This window comes from Hyperoodon ampullatus, assembly GCF_949752795.1.
Source record: "Hyperoodon ampullatus genome assembly, chromosome: 1".
Taxonomy (NCBI): Eukaryota; Metazoa; Chordata; class Mammalia; order Artiodactyla; family Ziphiidae; genus Hyperoodon; species Hyperoodon ampullatus.
The window spans coordinates 200,614,686-200,632,947 of record NC_136914.1 but is presented as its reverse complement, the minus strand read 5'-3'; the positions used below and the strand labels follow the sequence as shown (position 1 = coordinate 200,632,947).

General features: G+C 40.4%; 1 protein-coding gene across 2 annotated transcripts in view; it reads left to right on the top strand.

The window, feature by feature from the left end:
• Window positions 1–18,262, top strand: part of DNMBP (dynamin binding protein) — a gene marked incomplete at both ends in the record, with an annotated part of 79,549 nt that overhangs the window by 13,103 nt on the left and 48,184 nt on the right. Inside the window, one exon of one of the 2 annotated variants that reach the window (XM_079712690.1) lies at window positions 13,717–14,884. The exons of the other annotated variant lie outside the window; for it this stretch is intronic. Within the exon in view, the coding sequence (XP_079568816.1) occupies window positions 13,717–14,884 (1,168 nt within the window). Of the gene's footprint in view, window positions 1–13,716; window positions 14,885–18,262 lie in introns of those variants that run through there. 2 annotated transcript variants of the gene reach the window in all.

The following is an 18,262-nucleotide window of genomic DNA, read 5'->3' as shown; positions in this document are numbered from 1 at the left end:
TAGAATTAGTAGTGTTCCAGAGAAATATTATGTCTTCTATGCATAAAAACAGTGTGCAGTGTTTTTAAAGGACTATATGGAGTAATGGACTGGTACTGAGGGATGAAATTGGTATTCTTTTTTATTCGATTGACCTTCTTTTTCAGGACTAATAATTCAGCTGGTGTTCTTACTATGTTTTTTGTTTTTTTTTTTAAGTTCTAAAAGTTTAATGCTGTGAAAGACCTGCAGTAGGTGTGTATAGTCTTAATCAGGAAACTTTTCTTTATTTGCATTCACCAAATACAGCATTGGCTGTATTAATATTGACTTGATTGCTTTTCAATAGGTGTATTATTTGTATCAATTGCTAGTATGATGAAATTACTTATTTCTTGCAATCACTGACAGTTCCTCTTAAGGTCATCTTTTTCTGTCTTCATAAAAAGTATATCCAGCAATATAAGCAGTCCCTTGAAAGAAGCAGAATTATCAGTTTGAGCACCAGGCTTTACCCCTCCAATCCAGTCCCATACACCCTCTAACCTTGAAATTTAAGGCATAAGATTTAAAGAACCTTTGATACAGTATTTATCTAATCCTGATTGATATTGTATTTAGTTGTTTATATGCCTCTCGATGAAAATTTTAAGCCTAATGGAAAGACAGATACTGTACATTAGTTGGTTTGTCATTTCCCACACACCTGGTATAGTGTCCAACAGGTACTAGACTCAGTAAATACTTGGGTGAATTGAATTTAGTTTAACTGAATGAAATTGAAGTTTCTGCTCTACCTTCCAGAACTTTCAAAGATCTCCTTCCTCCATTGTTACTTTGAACTTGGACTACTGCAGAGCTAAGGACTGTCGGTGCTGAGATGCTGGTCCCCTTGTCAGACACAGTTAATGGTAGCAAAATAGTCCAGTGCTGTGCCAGACCCAAAATTAGGTTCTTTATTGTAGCTATTGCTCCTCCTTCCTCTTCTTTTTTTTTTTTCTTCTTCTTTTTTAAAATAAGAAAATGTATGGACAAATGCCTAGCTACGCTTATCACGTGGTAGGCATTTAATAGGGGTTTGAGAAATTAGAAGAAAATATAATTAAGAAGCACTTCTAATTGCAAGAGTTAAGTATAAGAAGAAAGGGTATGGCTTTATTTATTTGAACTGTAGTCAACTGAGGGCTCTGGTTTGTGCTTGGTGGTTTTACAGCAGGGTACACGTGACGGTTTTGTTTACATTCACCTCCACCTTATGCATATAAGTGTGAATCTAGTTAGATCAACAGGGAATACATTGAATGGATTCAATTTAAGTATAGGATGGTATATAGATTTACATGTAGCTCACACTTAAATATATATAGCCTTTATACTATTCTTCATATTGCTCCTTAAAACTCTGGAATTATGACGTCATGAGGACTCATTTCCTAGAAGCTGTATTTTTTTTTCAAATCTGATATGTTACCTTTTACAGTTTTCTGTTTCCTGTAGGTACCTTGTTTTTTATTTTCTTTACCTATGGTAAGAATAGTTATTTTATAGTCTGCATATGATAATTTCAAGATTTTAAGTCTTAGTGGGACTGTTTTTGGTGTCACATGGTTCTCGTTCATGTGGTCTAGACTCCTTGTGTGTCTGGTTACCTTTTACTGTGTGCTAGTCATGGTATTTGGAAAACATTAAGACCGGAGATGAAGGCACCTGTCTCCAGAGAGGATTTGCACTTATTTCTGTCAGCTGTTTCTGGTCAGCTAATGTTTCCAAATTCCTGAAGGATAGTAATCTTTGAGATTCAGGAACAAGAAATTGGAATTCCTGAAATTATAAATTAATCTGTATTTTAAAAAAACTCTTTTATTTACATGTTCTTAAGTAATAACAGTAATGACTATAATAATCAACAGTGAACAATTTCCCTGTGTTAGGATTATACTAAAAGTTTCAGAGATTTTATGTATATATACACACATATATGAAATAAATGCATAATTTTTTATTATTATGAACCAAAATATTATGAGATTATATATTTTAATGACATGTAAAATTATTCTCTACCTGATAATAAACTTTGAAATATTTTTTACTTTTTTTTTTCTTTTAAATTTATTTTATTTATTTTTGGGTGCGTTGGGTCTTCATTGCTACGTGGGGGCTTTCTATAGTTGCAGCGAGTGGGGGCTACTCTTCGTTGCGGTGCGCGGACGTCTCATTGCGGTGGCTTCTCTTGTTGCAGAGCACGGGCTCTAGGCGCCGCAGGCTTCAGTAGTTGTGGCTCGTGGGCTCCAGAGCACAGGCTCAGTAGTTGTGGTGCACGGGCTTAGTTGCTCTGTGGCACGTGGGATCTTCCCGGCCCAGGGCTCGAACCCGTGTCCCCTGCATTGGCAGGCGGATTCTTAACCACTGCACCACTAGGGAAGTCCCTATTTTTTACTTTTTACTTTAAAATAATTTTGGATTTATAGAGAAGTTGCAGAAATAGTAGAGTTCCCCAACCCTAATATCTTACATAACTCAAAAATATTTATCAAAATTAGAAAATTAACATGATACTAGAATCTGATAATATAAAACATTAAAAGAAGGGAATATTAACACAAAATAAATGTTAAATAAAAATAATTTAAAAACTGTAAAATCATACCACAAATATTTAGTATTTAAAGTGATTTTTAAAACAAAATTTTAAATACACAACGTATTAGTTGCCCTATCTGATGGGATTAATCTTTGTTTTGTGACTAATATTCCAGACATAGAAAAAAGTTTCCTTTGATGTTGGTTGAGTGTTAAGAATGTATCCAAAAACATCTTCAGGTGGGGCCATTAGGGTACATGTTGCTTTGCATAAGCTCATAATCTTTCTTTTTTTTTTTTTTGTACAGACAGGTTTTCTTTTTTTATTTTCTAGCGACTATTTGCATTGAATATTTCTTTTTTAAAAATTTTAATGAAGTATAGGTGATTTACAGTGTTGTGTTAATTTCTGCCGTACAGCAAAGTGATTCAGTTATACATATGTGTTCTTATATTCTTTTTTAACAGTGAAAATATTTTGTCTACTTGCTCTGATTTTGACTTTGCCATTGGAATCAATATTGTTTTGCTAATTCAAATTTGTGACAATATTCACATCTTTAAAAAATTTTTTAATTGAACTAATTGACATACAATATGATGTTTTTTTTTGTTTTTTTTTTGTTTTTTTGCGGTACGCGGGCCTCTCACTGTTGAGCACAAGCTCCGGATGCGCAGGCCCAGCGGCCCTGGCTCACGGGCCCAGCCGCTCCATGGCATGTGGGATCCTCCCGGACCGGGGCACAAACCCGTGTCCTCTGCATCGGCAGGCGGACTCTTAACCACTGCGCCACCAGGGAAGCCCCCAATATGATGTTAATTTCAGGTAATACAACATAATGATTCAATATTAATATTCACATCTTCTCTGCATTTCTCTTGTTAAAATACTTACAAAGAACTATAACCTATAGCAAATACAAACACTGGAAAACACTGAGCAAACATTTTTGAGTAGTACTAAAATAATGGAACATTTGCCTCTGAGCAAGATTCAATGCTACACAGAATCATGTGTCAGAATTGCCAATTTAGGACTTATTTTACTTCTAAAATTTGATATTTCTTGGACCATCACTTACAAGGTTTATATAAAATATACTGTGCAAATAAGCTTATTAGTATTTATTTTATTTGCAAGAGTGACTCACTGTTAGCACACAGGGCCATGAACACACATGCTTTATAAACACATTCATAACATAGCAGCAGTTACAAGCAATACTAACTGATTAGATCCTAGTCACTTTTCTCCTATGTACTTTTGTCCCGGCCAACCTTAATCTTTACTCTGTGGGTCAGTATTTTCTGCTCTTGCTTTCAACTTGACACTGGTAGATTCTTTCAAACCAGTAATGTCTCTACATTTATTGTTAAGCTTTATTCTCACAGAGAATTATAGTATTTTCTCCTTTTTTTTTCCAGATTTCTCTGCTGATTTTTTTCTTTCAATTCAGAAAGACATATAAATTCCCTAAGCAATGCTGAGGAGGAATTCCCACATGGAAACGATATCATTCTCAGTCCACCTCCACCTTAAACTAATTTCAAGGCTTAAAGTACCTTGGACGGTGAAGGTATTAGAGCCCGAGATGTAATTTTGCAGGAGGGCTGGTCCGGTTCTGATTCTCTCTCAGGAGTCTCTGGAATCTTAGCTTATTATAGAAAAGGTCTCCTTTTAGACTCCTTACCTTGCCTTTTGGGCTTTGGGTTATTGACCGCTTCTCCCCAGAGGACCATTGAAACAAAAGCTGAGTTTTCTGGGACTGGTAGATGCCCCAGGGCATTGTAGTTTCTGTGGTTATTTACCTCTCTGGATTCTAGTTTTCCTTTTGGTTTTGGCCTGTACTCTGCCATCTTGTCATTGTGTTGATAGTTTTAAGATTTTTAAATAGTTCGTCTAACTTTTCAAGCTTTCTTTCTGTGAGATGGTTGGCCTAAACTTCAATTATTGGAAATAGAAAGTCCATTATTAGTAGTTTTAGATAAGCTAGTGTTTGGCTATGTCTGAGAATTAGGAGTTTTAAGTTTGGAATTATGTAGAGTCAGGGTAGAATACTAGGAGGCATTTGTGAGTATAGTGTGTTGGGGAATGATATGTCATTGTAGGCTTCAGGATGGTATCGAGTCAATCACTCATTCATCCAGCAAATGCTGGTTAAGTTTTTACCATGTGCCAGGCACTGTGTTAAGGGCAGTGTATATAGTAATAAACAGATGTGTTGTCTGCCTTCCAGGAGCTTCTGGTCAAATGAGTTGCTAATTAATAAGTAGAAGTCCATATCTAAAACACAGTACCTTACTAGTTTAGGAAAGAATTCTTATACCTGAGGCATTCCAAGGAGTCTTCAGAATAATAAATTGCTTAATAATTTAAGCATATAATAATAATTGAGTTCCCTGGTGGCCTAGTTGTTAGGATTCCGGGCTTTCACTGCCATGGCCCGGGTTTAATCCCTGGTCGGGGAACTGAGATCCCGCAAGCTGCGGGGCATGGCCAAAACAAAAACAAAACCAAAAATGGTGCCTTCAAATCTGATAAATAGTTTGGCATCTGAAGCAGTAGAAATATTCAGCGTTAGTCCACAGACTTTTCAGATTTACCAGTACAAGTTACTTTTAGAAGCCCTTATTAGAACTACATCCTGTGGCCCTGAGAGAATCTCATTTTAGCATATCATAGTCCTTTTCTACCTCGAGGAGAGGTTCACATGCCTGAATTGGACAGTCAGGGTTGTACCTTCATTTCTTTACTCAGCAAACATTTCTTCAGCACATAGTATGACCCCGGCACTGGCTATACACTGATTAATAAAAAGAATATAGTCATAGTATCATTCATATTTGTATATCTTTGAAACTCTATTGATCATACTGATATTGACCTCTGTATTTAATTACACTGTCTCTCTGTCTTGCTGCCTTTGAATTATGGCCATAGTTAATTTCCGTGTGGGAAGACCCTGTTCTAAATCAGTGCAGTGGTTGGTAAATTGTAGAGTCAGCCTCTTCCGCATCAGGAACCTTGCTCTTAAACATCCCGCCTTAAGGTAATGCCAGGAAGAAGGTTGACCAGAGACTCTCAGGGTAATTTTTAATTTGAATTTTAAATGACTGTTGCACATCAAATCAATATTTTTTCAGGAAAGTAACATTTTCACCAAGATATTGGGTGAGATCTAAGGTCCACTAAAGAGAGCCATTAGGTTAACGAGTTGGAGAATGACTGATATGGAATAATAACATCTTTACACTGAAGTGATACATAATATTCCAGACAGATTTTTAAAAATTGAAAGTATGGTTTTTCTACATACAGAAGCAATTTATTATTCTGAAGACTCCTTGGAATGCCTCAGGTATAAGAATTCTTTCCCAAACTAGTAAAAGGTAATAGAGTTTAAAAGGTAAAACGTTTTCTGGTCTTTTAAGATATAAAAGTTCATGTAAAAGAAATAATGATTTTTCTTTCTAGTTTGTCAGTACATAAGAAAAAAACCAATATCCTCGACTTTTGTAACATCTAGTTCAGGGTGTTGGCTCAGTAAAAATTAGCTCAGTTACTTGTAATGGATTTTATCTTGGTGTAAATCCATAAAACAGCAACCATAGTCAGAAGCCATTCAGAGCCCATGTTGATTCAGGACAGAAGCTAATTTTCCTTTTAGGAGACAGGGTTTAATGTATGTCAAGAATCGTAGCTAGGAATGGTTAACTTACTTATAATTAGCCCGTGACTCACTAGTCTTTGCAGTTTGTAGTGTGGCTTTGTCAACATTTCTTCACCTCAGCTCCAGGCGGAGGGGTGGAGAAACTGGAATAGCTCCAGGGACTTCAAGTATGGGTTTCAGATTTCACCCAGGCTTTGCAGCACTTAGTGAAAGGACCTGCCTCTAGCTAGCCTCCTACCTGAGCCACAGGCATTCCTGCTGCCACTGGTTACCTGAGCGTGTTGACTACTACTGTTCACTTTGCCAGATGTAGCAAGACCCCAAAGATGAAAAACTCTGGGGCAGTCATTTATTCAATAAATACTGTTGAGCTCCTGCTATATTCCAGGCAGTGTTTGTTCTAGAGTTATAGCGGCGATCTCTGCCCCCATGGGGAGAGACAAACAATAAGTAAAAAATATGCATATTATTAGGAGGCAAAAGAACCTATGGAATCAGGGAAGTGACTTTTGAGTGAAAATCTGAATGATTGTAGGAAGCCAGCCAAGCCATTTTGGGGGGTGGGGGAGATTATTTCAGGCAGCCAGAACAGCAAGTATAAGAGTGTGCCTGTTGTTTGAGGAATAGCAAGGAGGCCAGTTCAACTCGAGCAAAGGCATGGGCTTTGTAGCCCATCATTCGGAGTAAGATGAGAAGCCCCAGGAAGGTTCTGAGCAGGGGAGCAACATGATCTGACTTAGAACTTTACAGAGTCACTCTGGCTGCGGCGTTGAGAAAAGACAGAAGTGCAGAGGCAGAGAGACCAGTTAGGAGGCTACTGTAATGATCGAGGCAAGAGGTGATGGTAGCTTGCACCAGGATGGCAGAGTGGGGTTGAGGAGAAGTGCTCAGTTATTTTGAGCATCATGTATAAGGTATATTTGAGTTGGAGCCAGTAGGACTTGCTGGTGGGTTGGATGTGAGGTGAAAGAGATGAGGATGACCCTGAGATTGAGCAACTGGAAGGATTGGAGTTGCCAGTAATTTCTCAATTAATGGTGAAGAGTGCAGGAGATGCTGGTTGGTGGGGGAGGTGGGACAAGGCAGAGGTCAACTGCACAATTTGATACACAGGCCAGAGTTCAGAGGAGTTAGGCCTGGAGACATAAATTTGGGACAAATGAATTTTGACAGCACATAGACAAAATTCTTTCAGCACATAGACATTATTTAAAGTCATGACATTTAATGAGATTACTTAAAAAAACAAAAAAAGTATAGATAGAGAAAAAGGAGTGAGCTCCTTTTTCCAGGGAGTGAGCTGTCTGGAAGATAGGAACTGAAAGAGTAGGATGATGACAGCAGTTATAAATAATTGAGTACTTACACTTTGTCAAACAATGTGCTAGATGCTTTTATACACTTTTCCCAGTTCCCAAAATTGTCCACATCTGACAGATGAGAAAACTGAGGTTTGCCCGAAGTCTCACAGTTGGTAAGTGGGAGAGCCAGGATTCAGATTCAGGTGGGTTTCACTGTACAGCTTTATGTACATTCTCACTGTGCCACAGTGAAGTGCCAGCGTGTTTTGACTTAAGGAGGGATTGCTTGACCTCTGAGAGTGGGTGGTAGGAAGCAACAGTTGGAAAACTCAGATCTACAAGTGCTCAAGGTGGAAGGATCCCAACTGACTCTTGCCACCTTACTTCCAAAATAATTTATGCCAGCAGTAACATTTTTAGTACTCTCATTGGTTGAAAGCTATTTGCTAAATTACATATATCTGTGGATTTAAGAGCATAGATGTATGTATTGACATATATTTTTTAAATATTTAATCCTTCCTCACAGATATACTTTTGACTGTTGGCTTATCAAGAAGTTACTTAAGTTTCCAAAGTGTTTACTCATTCATACTAGTAACATCCCCAAGCTGCTCACGGTTTCCAGTTTCTCTATTTGAACCCTCACCTAACTCACCTTTAAGTTCATCAGAAGGTTTAAACTCTAAAACATCTTGAATGCTTCTCACAGCCCTGTTCATTCAGAACATTTACATCCTTCAAAGTATATCAGATCCCCCCAACACCTCTTATTTTCCTGTATTCCAGTCTTTATTATTATTTTTTTTTACAGTGCTCTCAGACTCTTTTCTCTGTGTTTCTGCCTTCCCCTATCCCAGTCAGTTGTCTTTTCATTAGTCCATAGTCTCTTCCTTTACTGGGGAACTTACTTTTTGATCTTAAGTATCTGTCTTCTCCCTCATTTCCAGACCCTCTTCCCACTTAGCTGGAGGCTGTTGCTGTATTGAGATCCCTCGAGTTACTTTAACCTTAATGATAGGGTCTTCTTTACAACTCCTCCTAATTAACCCTTAGGGCGAGAGGCAGCTGCACTAAGAGTGGAAACCACATTCCTAGTCAAGGAATTTCTTGAATTCCTTCTGTGTGCTAGGTAACTGGGTACAAAGGAAAAGACCAGGGGCAGCCAATGTTTAGGAATGTGGAAGACAAGGGAGATGAACTAGCAAAGGAAAAGGAGCAGCCAGTCAAGTGAAGGAAGAGCTTCAAGAAAGAGAAAGTGACTGTGTCCAAAAGCTACTGAGAGGCCAAGTAAGATGAAGTCTCAGAAATGACCCTTGCATTGGATGACCTTGTCAAGGGCAGTTTCAGTAAAGTGGTAACAAAGGGATAAAAGCCTTATTGGAATGGATTAAAGACAGAGTGAGAGGTAAGGAAATAGAGGCATTGAGTATTTGGCTTGCTCAAGTCTTTCAAAGCAGAAGTTGTTTGTAAGATGGGAAACAGGACTTCCCTGGTGGCACAGTGGTTAAGAATCCACCTGCCAATGCAGGGGACACGGGTTTGAGCCCTGGTCCGGGAAGAGCCCACGTGCCGCGGAGCAACTAAGCCCGTGCGCCACAACTACTGAGCCTGCGCTCTAGAGCCCGCAAGCCACAACTACTGAGCCCGCGTGCCGCAACTACTGAAGCCCGTGTTCCTAGAGCCCGTGCTCCACAGCAAGAGAAGCCACCACAATGAGAAGCCCATGCACCGCAACAAAGAGTAGCCCCCGCTCACCGCAACTAGAGAAAAGCCCGTGTGTAGCAACGAAGACCCAATGCAGCCAAAAATAAATAAATAAATAAAATATTTTAAAAGATGGGAAACATTCATAGGCTCATGACACTGATGGTTAGAGTGGGCACACTGAAGAGCAGGAGAGGGAGGGCCTAATTGCCGAAACAAAGTCTTTGAGGGGTCAGGAGGGAGTGGATCAGTGAACCAACAGAGAGAGAGATTGGCCTGTTGTCAGAGCAGAGACAGTTCTTCCATTCTAACAAGAGGGAAAGCAGAGCAGATGGGTACAGATGCAGGTAGGATGGTAGATTTGATGGTGAAAAGATGAAGAAACAGGCTTAGAGAGCTTAAGTAACTTTCCCAAGATTATACAGCTAGTTAGTGGCAGAGTCAGGATTCAAAAGAAGGCACAGTGCTTTTAACTTGTAAGCTCTCCTGCCCTCTGCCTCGCATCTAGCATGTGCCCAATAAACATGACCACAGTCAACTCATTAAACATGGGAGTACCTCTTGTGCCCTGCGTACAGAGCTGTGCTGGAGATTGGACGTGGTCCTTGCCCTCAAGCTTTCAGTGTAATAAAAGGAGGTAAACAAGTATAATAAAGTAACAGGTAAGATGAGAGGGATATTTGCATGGTGCTCTGGAAAATAGCAAGAACTGTGGGAATCAGCGTCACTGGGGCAGAGTCTTAGAAAGTGAGGAGGCGTTGATCATCAGGCTGGAGGAACCACGTGGGCAGTTACAGAGATACTGTGAAAAGTTTAGGTAATCACCTGTTCTTACTGGATTTATTTATTGATGTATTTTTTACTGTCTCCTCCCTTTTGTTCCTTGACCTTTCCTCTATTTTCTGCCTCTTTTCTCTCATCCTTCAAATCCTGCTGCCCCACCTTCACTTCCAGCATTATGTTGGGAGAATTTCTATCCACGGATGGTCATTGTAGCTGATCACCCACCCTATAGTAACAAGTAACAAACATCATGGCAGAGTGCTGCTCAGGGCTTTTGAAGAGGGCCTGTGGAATGTGACTGTTGTTTCAAGTGAAAGGAAAGATAACTATCTACAAAGTTGTATTTCACCAGTAGGACTAGGACTGGGAAAAATGGGAAAGTTATTTCTCCTTTATGCTCCTCGTTCCCTTGGGCCACATTTCTTTGCACACAGATTTATCACATGAAAAGAGCAACCCTTTCACAGCTTTTGATTAGTTCTGGGTCTCAGTAATGAGGCAAACCTGAGGCAGTTTACATTTTTATACAGGCTATATCTTTAAAAGTCCCACAGGCAGTGGGGCTTAGAAAGAGAGAAGAGGGGCTGAGGTGGGGAGAGGGGTGCTCCATATCATAACGAGCTATTCACTCTCCACTCATCCAAAGATCATTTCTTTTTACCTTTGTGTAACCTTTACTACTGGATTGTTTTATAACTAGTATCCTTCTTACCGGTAATTTATCCTCTTTTTTTTTTCTGTTCTCTTGGCCGATTTACTAGGTATGTTTCTTATCATGCTAGCCTTATCAAAGACTTTTAAGTTGCCAAAGGAAACTCTGTTTTCCATAACAGTTAGGGAAAGATAAATCTTTTAACTTAGAAATAAGTAAGATCGTAGAAGTTTAGATTTAAAGTGGCAGAGAAACTATTAACTTCTTCATTTTACACATAAGAAAACTGACAGCCAGAGAAGTTAAGCACAGCTACAAACTGGTTATTAGCAGAAATTGAACTTCTAGAAGCTAGCTGTCCTAATTCCTCCTCCCACGTGCCCTCTTTTACACTGTTCCTCTGTATAACTCGTAGTCAAAGCTGTCCTCCCAGATTATGTTGTCATCCTATTGGTTTGTGAACCAAATCACAGTCTTTATATTGGGTTTAGGCAGTAGGTTTTAGATTATTGAACCAATCGATACTGGAAAGTCTTTCTGTTACTGTGCTGGTACAAGTGCTCATCGCAGTTGGGTGGTGAGGGTCAGCACTGGGGCAGGGTGGAAGTAGGCCAGGACTGGAGACAAAGAGGGAATGGCAGTGTGGAGCGAGGTGTGTGCACACTTGCCTCGGCAGTGGTCCACCCCTGAATTAGACCATGATAGAGTGTACTTGTTTGTTTACTTGGTTTGAGGGAAATTAAGGCTTTCCTACTTTTTTTTTTTTTTTTTTTTTTTTTGCGGTACGCGGGCCTCTCACTGCTGTGGCCTCTCCCGTTGCGGAGCACAGGCTCCGGACACGCAGGCTCAGCGGCCATGGCTCACGGGCCCAGCCGCTCCACGGCATGTGGGATCTTCCCGGACCGGGGCACGAACCTGTGTCCCCTGCATCGGCAGGCAGACTCTCAACCACTGCGCCACCAGGGAAGCCCTTTCCTACGTTTTTGAGATACTCCTCTGAGTCTAGTGCCATAAAGTCAGACAGATCTGGGTTCAAATTATGGCCCCTCCTTGTACTAGTTTATGTGATCTTGGACAGGTTTTTCAAAGTCTCAGAGATTCTTTCTTTATCTGTGGTAAAATAAAGATAATATAATATCCTCCTTACAGTTAGTGAAGATCAAAAAACATTTATATCAACTTCCTAGCCCCTCATCCTGATCCTGGCACTTAGTACACACTTGACAACAGGGCGGCAGCTGCCAGGGCTGTTGCTACTACTGCAACAGAACTATGGAACAAAAACCTTTGCATGAAAATCAGATTTAACAATCTAGAGGTTCATTCAGTAACTATTAGTGTAGAACCTAAAAGGTGTGTAACAGCACATTAGGTATTTGAGGAAAGGAAAAAGGAGTTTCGAGGAAAATAGAAGCATGGATTTTTAAAACTGAAGGAATCAACGAGGTCATTGAGGCCAGCTGCCTCATTTTATAGATGGGTGGGTTGAGTCCCTGAGAGAATAAGTGGTTTACCCAAGAGTAAACATCTCATTATTGACAAAGCATATAACCCTGGTCTCCTTAGGGTACTTACATTGTTTCACAAATAGGGATTAGATAAAAGTTCAGGGATACTTGATAGATGACCAGATAGCTAAAAGAGTAATCTTACTAAAGACTCTCTTAGCATGTCACTCCCCTATTCAGAAACCTTCAGTGACTCTTTATTATCCATTGAATAAAATAAGTGGCGTTCGAGTCCCTTGGGATCTGCTGCAACCTACCCCTCCAGCATGATCCCTGTTACTTTTTCCCTGTTACTTATTCTTCAGTGTTCCCCATTACCTAGTTCTCTATATGTGGAAAGTCTTTGGAAACCCTGCTTATGCTTGAAGGCACAGCTCAAATGCTACCACTTCCATGAAACCTCCAGTTGTCCCACCAGGGACTTCTGCTTTGTTGCCGTTGCCATTTGTGTTTGTTACAGCACTTTTCACATGCAGTCTTACTTTACAGCCTGTTGCTCCTGCAGAGGGTAAGAGACAGAGACCAACGTCATCCTTTTCTCTTCCACAGAGCTTCACATCAAATAATCTAATGTTTGATGAATTCAGAATGGTATTTTTATGCCCACCTTTCTGATTTCCAGGCTCATTCTCCAGTTCCTAAATATGCTATATGAATTAGATGGAAAAGAGATTTAGGAGATGAATGGTTTTGATGCTTCTCTAGCATGACACGTATCAAGGAAAGTGTGAAAACATATATAACTGTATTCCTCCGGGAAAGAGCTTTTACACTATAAAATTCCATACACCAGATCAGAATAACAGACGTACTTTTTCTTTCCTGAGTGGGATAAGCCAGTGTGTCTGCAGACAGGAGCTTGAACAGCTTGTGATTTGAGTAGACACTAATGGGTAACCTGAATCCCATAAAAGCAAAGCTCTCAAAGGCGGAAGAGTCCTGCCGCTAACTAAAGGGAAGGGGAGTCCAGAAGAGTTTCAGATGTCCAAGGAGAGTAGAAAGCCAAACTTGGAGGACAGGTAGTGGAGGTCCCGTTTGAGCTGCACATGAAAGCATTTATTCATACCCCTGATTGATTACTAAAGGATTAAAGAGGCAGATGAGACTGTTACATGATCTTACCTCGGGCTTTTAAAGGGGGCTGTTTCTCTTTCACTCTGCTTTTTCTGCAAAAAAAATGCTTCTTACCTTCAGCTCATAAAGCAGCCAAGCCAGTTTGACCAGCTTGAGGGAAACACCAAACAAAGCTGCCAACTCCAATCATGTGAACGCTAGTTACTAATTACCTTCTGGGCTCCCTGGGGAAAGATAGAGCAGCCCACTGATTGGATCCTGAGGTCGAAATAACCTCACATCTCCCCGTGCTCCAAGTGGAGTAGCAAGAAGAACGTTTAAAGTGCTTTGGGAGACATTTTAGGACACCTTAAGAAGGACAGATTCATCCTTAGGCTACACTGCGCCTGTCCACGTCTCAGTTCAACCCAGGCCCATGGAAGAGAGCGATAAAGCATGTGTCTTTGAGCACAGTGAATATGTGTGAAACCCATGAGATGAGGAAAGAAAGAGAACTGGAGGAGAAAGGGCACTGGAGCTCCAGCTCGGAGTATGAAGATTGCAGAAGTCTACAGAAAAGGGACCTTACAGCGCTGGATGGACTTTACAGAGAAGGTGACTTGGATTCCAGATACCAGTCCACAGGGCAGAATCGACCCTACAGAAAAAGGCATTGTGGATACTGGGATTTTGAGCAGAGTGAACCAAGCTATGTGGACAATGAGGAAGCAAAGGAAAGTAGAAAGGACTGTATGCACCACGGAAGTGTGACTCCAGGCTGTAATGATTATAAGAATTCAGAAAATGTAGATTATGGGAATCCGAACCCTGCGACTAAGGATGATTGGTTTGCAGGAAGCCCAGATGTAACCTCGAAAGCTGGAGGATATGGGGAGACGAATGGCTGCATAAATCGTAAGAATCTGAATCATAATCCTGAGGACTCTAAAGAAACTGGACACTGGACTGGCTACAGGGGTCTGGATGATTCTGTGGAGAATTTTGGTCAACCTCAAAACCGGCATATTGATCGCAGGAATTTTAATTATGATCTTGAGGATTGTAAAGAAACTAATTTTTATTATAGCGACCTCAATGATTTATATCATGTTCCTGGGAATTATACTAATGGTCAGTCTGCGGACTTCCCAGACTTGAATGGTGTCAGTGAAGGTAATGAATTTGTCAAATACTGTGACAGGGACAGGAATGTTTATCAAAATGATAAAATCGATCTCAAAGTGAAGACTCATGCCGGGGATCAGAGTAATTTTGCTATGGAGAATAGAGGCTCTGATACTCTATTTGCAAACTGTGAATATAAATTTCAGAATTACAGAGGAACAGATTCTCTCCACCAAATGAAGACTTTGGAGTGTAATGGCATCGACAGACTAGGAATGATGGCACCTGGGAGCAGAGGGGTCATCCCGGAGGGTCTGCAGAATCAGTGGACCAGGGGGAACCAAGGAGAACATCATCGTGGCATTCCTCGGGGCGATCCATTAGAGAAGAATAGCTGGCAGTTAGAGGAAGAGAGAAAATTAAATGGCCCAGAGACTTGGAAAAGGAATAGCCGCTTCCGCAGCACAGCACCCAGCACGCTGAGATGCTCAGAATTTGTGCAAAACAGGAAGAGAGCCCAAGGTATGAACTCAGCCAGCCTTCTTAGAGGATAAGACCTGGAAATAGATAAAAGGGGTGATGGTTCTACCAGGTACCAGGTGCATTTGTATACTTAAGGAACCTGGCCCCCAAAATTCTTATTAAGTGTATCTTGAGTGAGAACAGCCTTAGAGATTTAATTCTTCTGGGTGGCACGTCGTGCACAGAGCAAGAGCGTGCATAGCGCTGTAAATTTGTGACATGGCTTTCAAAATCAGACTGTTGTCATGGGAACTCTCCTTTACCTTTCTTGGTTTTTGTCAGGGTCTCTAATCCCGGGTATCTTTCCTTTTTTACTTTAATATCTTTTGTTTGTCTTATGGAGACAGCAAGTTCTTTACCAGGGCACCAAGTGAAAATTTATTTTCCTGGCGTGTTCTTTCTCTCAATCCCTGCACTTTAGACATTAGGGGGAAAGAGGACTTAACTTGTTTTATAGTTTGTTCATTCCTTGACATTCAGGAATCTTAAGTGAATGGTGAGCACTAAAACCCTTGTGGAAATGAGAAGATTATTTATATTCTTCATGGTGCTTTGTACATGTTAGGTATTCAGATGGCTTCATCTCACTGAGCTTTAACTAAGGTATCTGTAAAATGGGGATATTAAGAGTCTTTTATCATTAGAGGTTCTTTCTTTCTTGCCAGTTTGTCTTCTCTTCTCCAGGTCTCAAATGAACTATGTTTATTTTATTTTGTTGTTGTTCCTGTTAAATCTTTAATTTTTTTTTTTTTAATATGTGTTATACTCATGCCAAGCAGACTTTCTGGTTTTGGCCAATTTGGGGGGAGCCCAGCATATGATGAGAGGAGAAGGATTAGAGTCAGAAAATGTGAACGATCTGGAAAATCCATGTCACACCTTCCTCCCAAGTGAAGCTTTCTCATCCAGGTCTCCTTCAGAATAGGCCCACCGGTTAGATTTGTGGTGGGGGCCACTGAAAACATAAGTCCCTGGTGTGATCCTGGAACTGCCAGTGGGTTATCCAGTGGTCTTTCAACACAGGCTTGACTTAACTTGAATTTCCAGGGCACCATTTTGGACAAAGCAGGCTTTCTACCTGTATTTATAAAGATAAAAATGAAACCCGGCTTTAGTTGGGAGGCTGAGATATTTAGCAGCTAGGTGTTTTTTCCTAGGTGCATTTTTGCTCTGAAATGATAGGGGTTGGATGACTTCTAAATTCCTTCCAGCTCAAAAAAAAAAAAAAAATCTGATTCTGTGATTCCTTAGGTTAGTTTTTGCATCGTTCCTTTTCCCTTCCCCCACAGCCATTCCTTAGATGAACTTTGTTTCCTATCTTTAGTTCCTTATTGTATTAAGCCTCCTAACTGTGTTTATTCTGTTTGACTTAGGAGTCAAACCCTTCTCTCGGGAGTGTTGTAATATGCCCTATGAGCTCTCTGAAATCAGCTCAGTTCCACCTTATACCATTTCCATTTTTACAACTCTCTCTCTACTTGAGGACTTAACTAACTTTTGATAGTATATTCATATTGACACCCCTTTTTATACCGCTAATATCCTCCTTGACTTGTAACAAAATCTTAGTCTGTCCCAGAGATCTTTTTGTTTTCTAATGTTCTTTGCTAGCTGTTTTACAGCACATGTGCCACTGCCCTTCCTGAAAGTTACACAGTTACAACAGTTGATTACAGAAAGGAAACAAGCTTTGGAGTTGGTCTTCTGCCTTGAATGCACATCTCAGCTCCACCATTTACTAATAGTGTAACTTTAGAAGAATTACTTAGCTTCTCCTAGCTTTGGATTTCTTATTTGTAAAATGAAGGTGATCATACCTGTCTCATAGTGAGATAATATAAATAAAACACTTAATCACATGTCTGGAACATAGTAGGTGCTCATAAGTTATGATTTCTTCATCTTTTGTCTACCCACCTCTCTTCCCCCTTACAAGTCCTTCCCCTACCGTCACTGCATGGTCCCCGCCCTGCTGAGATCCAGGCTGACCCCCCTCCCCCAACTGGACAGACATCTGCCCTCGGACCCTGTGTTTGCAGGTGTAATTATCCAAGTGGAATGCCCGTGCCTTCCTCTCCCCCACTCTTCCCCACCCTCACCTGTCTTATCAGTTTCTCCTGTGAAGGCCTCAAGCTTAGATTTTTGTTAGGGCAGGTTTGTTATGGTTTTGCCCTTAATCCTAGGGTGTGGCTCCTCGTCCTGGGAGGTGGGCCTTACTCCTAAGGTGCAGCTCTGCAGAGGTTTCTAAGTGGAACACTGGACATATTTATTGAACTTCCTGATTTGAAGGGACTCCGATTTCAAACTGTCTTCCCAGCTGCAGAGAGTTGTGAATATCTGCCGGGCTCTTTAGCCTCCAGCTGTTATCGCTTTCTGCTGGGTTCCCTGGAGTCTCATCACTGCATGCACAGTTCAAGGATTTGAAGGGAATTTCTGCATAGATTTTGAGGCTGTCCTCTCTGCAGCGTCCTCTTTTGCAGAATTTCTCCCTTAACATCAAGCCACTTCAGAGCCCCAGAACCTTTTTGGCTCTGCAGCCCAGTAAGATTACCACTTGTTGGCTGTCAGTTTTTGCTTTATTCTCCAGCATGCTGAAAGACTAGGGATTGCCTTGGGGTAGGGGGAGGAGGTATCAGGTAAATAGGGATCTTACCTAGTTTTCTATCCATGTTTCAAGTCGTATCCCCTCCAGTTTCTGGCTGCTTTTGGTGGCTTTCTAGTGTCTTCACACAGTTTTGTTTTGTTTTTTTAAAATCTTTTCCAGAGTTGCTAATAATTTTCAATAGGGAGGTTAGTACAATGTATGTTACTCTACCATTACTAGACCAAAAGTCAACACTAGGATTTTACACTTGCTAATAACATAAATAGTTATGATGGGAAGGGAACCTGGTGCTTCAAATTCCATGTTAACTAGGTTAATTTAAGTGATATTAAGATATCTAAATGAAGAACTCTTACAGAGAGAAATCGGAAGCTGGAATTCAGATGTGAGTTAAAGCTAATGGTTCAAGGTTGGAAGGCTACAACACAAAATCCTCTTATATTATTACTAGAAGGAACCTGACATTTCAACAAGTCCAGTATTTTATACATGTGGGTAAACACCCGTGATTGGGTTTTGAAGTCTATTTAGTGGGTTACAACTAGCATTTTTTGAAAAATAAAATAGAAATGAATAGAAAGTTTCAAGTACATCTCATGTAGTAAAAGTAAGAATGTAATACTTCTGAGTGTGTGTATATACACATACATACATGGATTAGATAAATATATGTATGTATCTACTGAACCACAATGTAAAATGTGAGTCACAGTATGAAAAAATACTTAAATCCAACTCACTCAGTTTATAAATGAAGAGACAGAGCTCAGAGA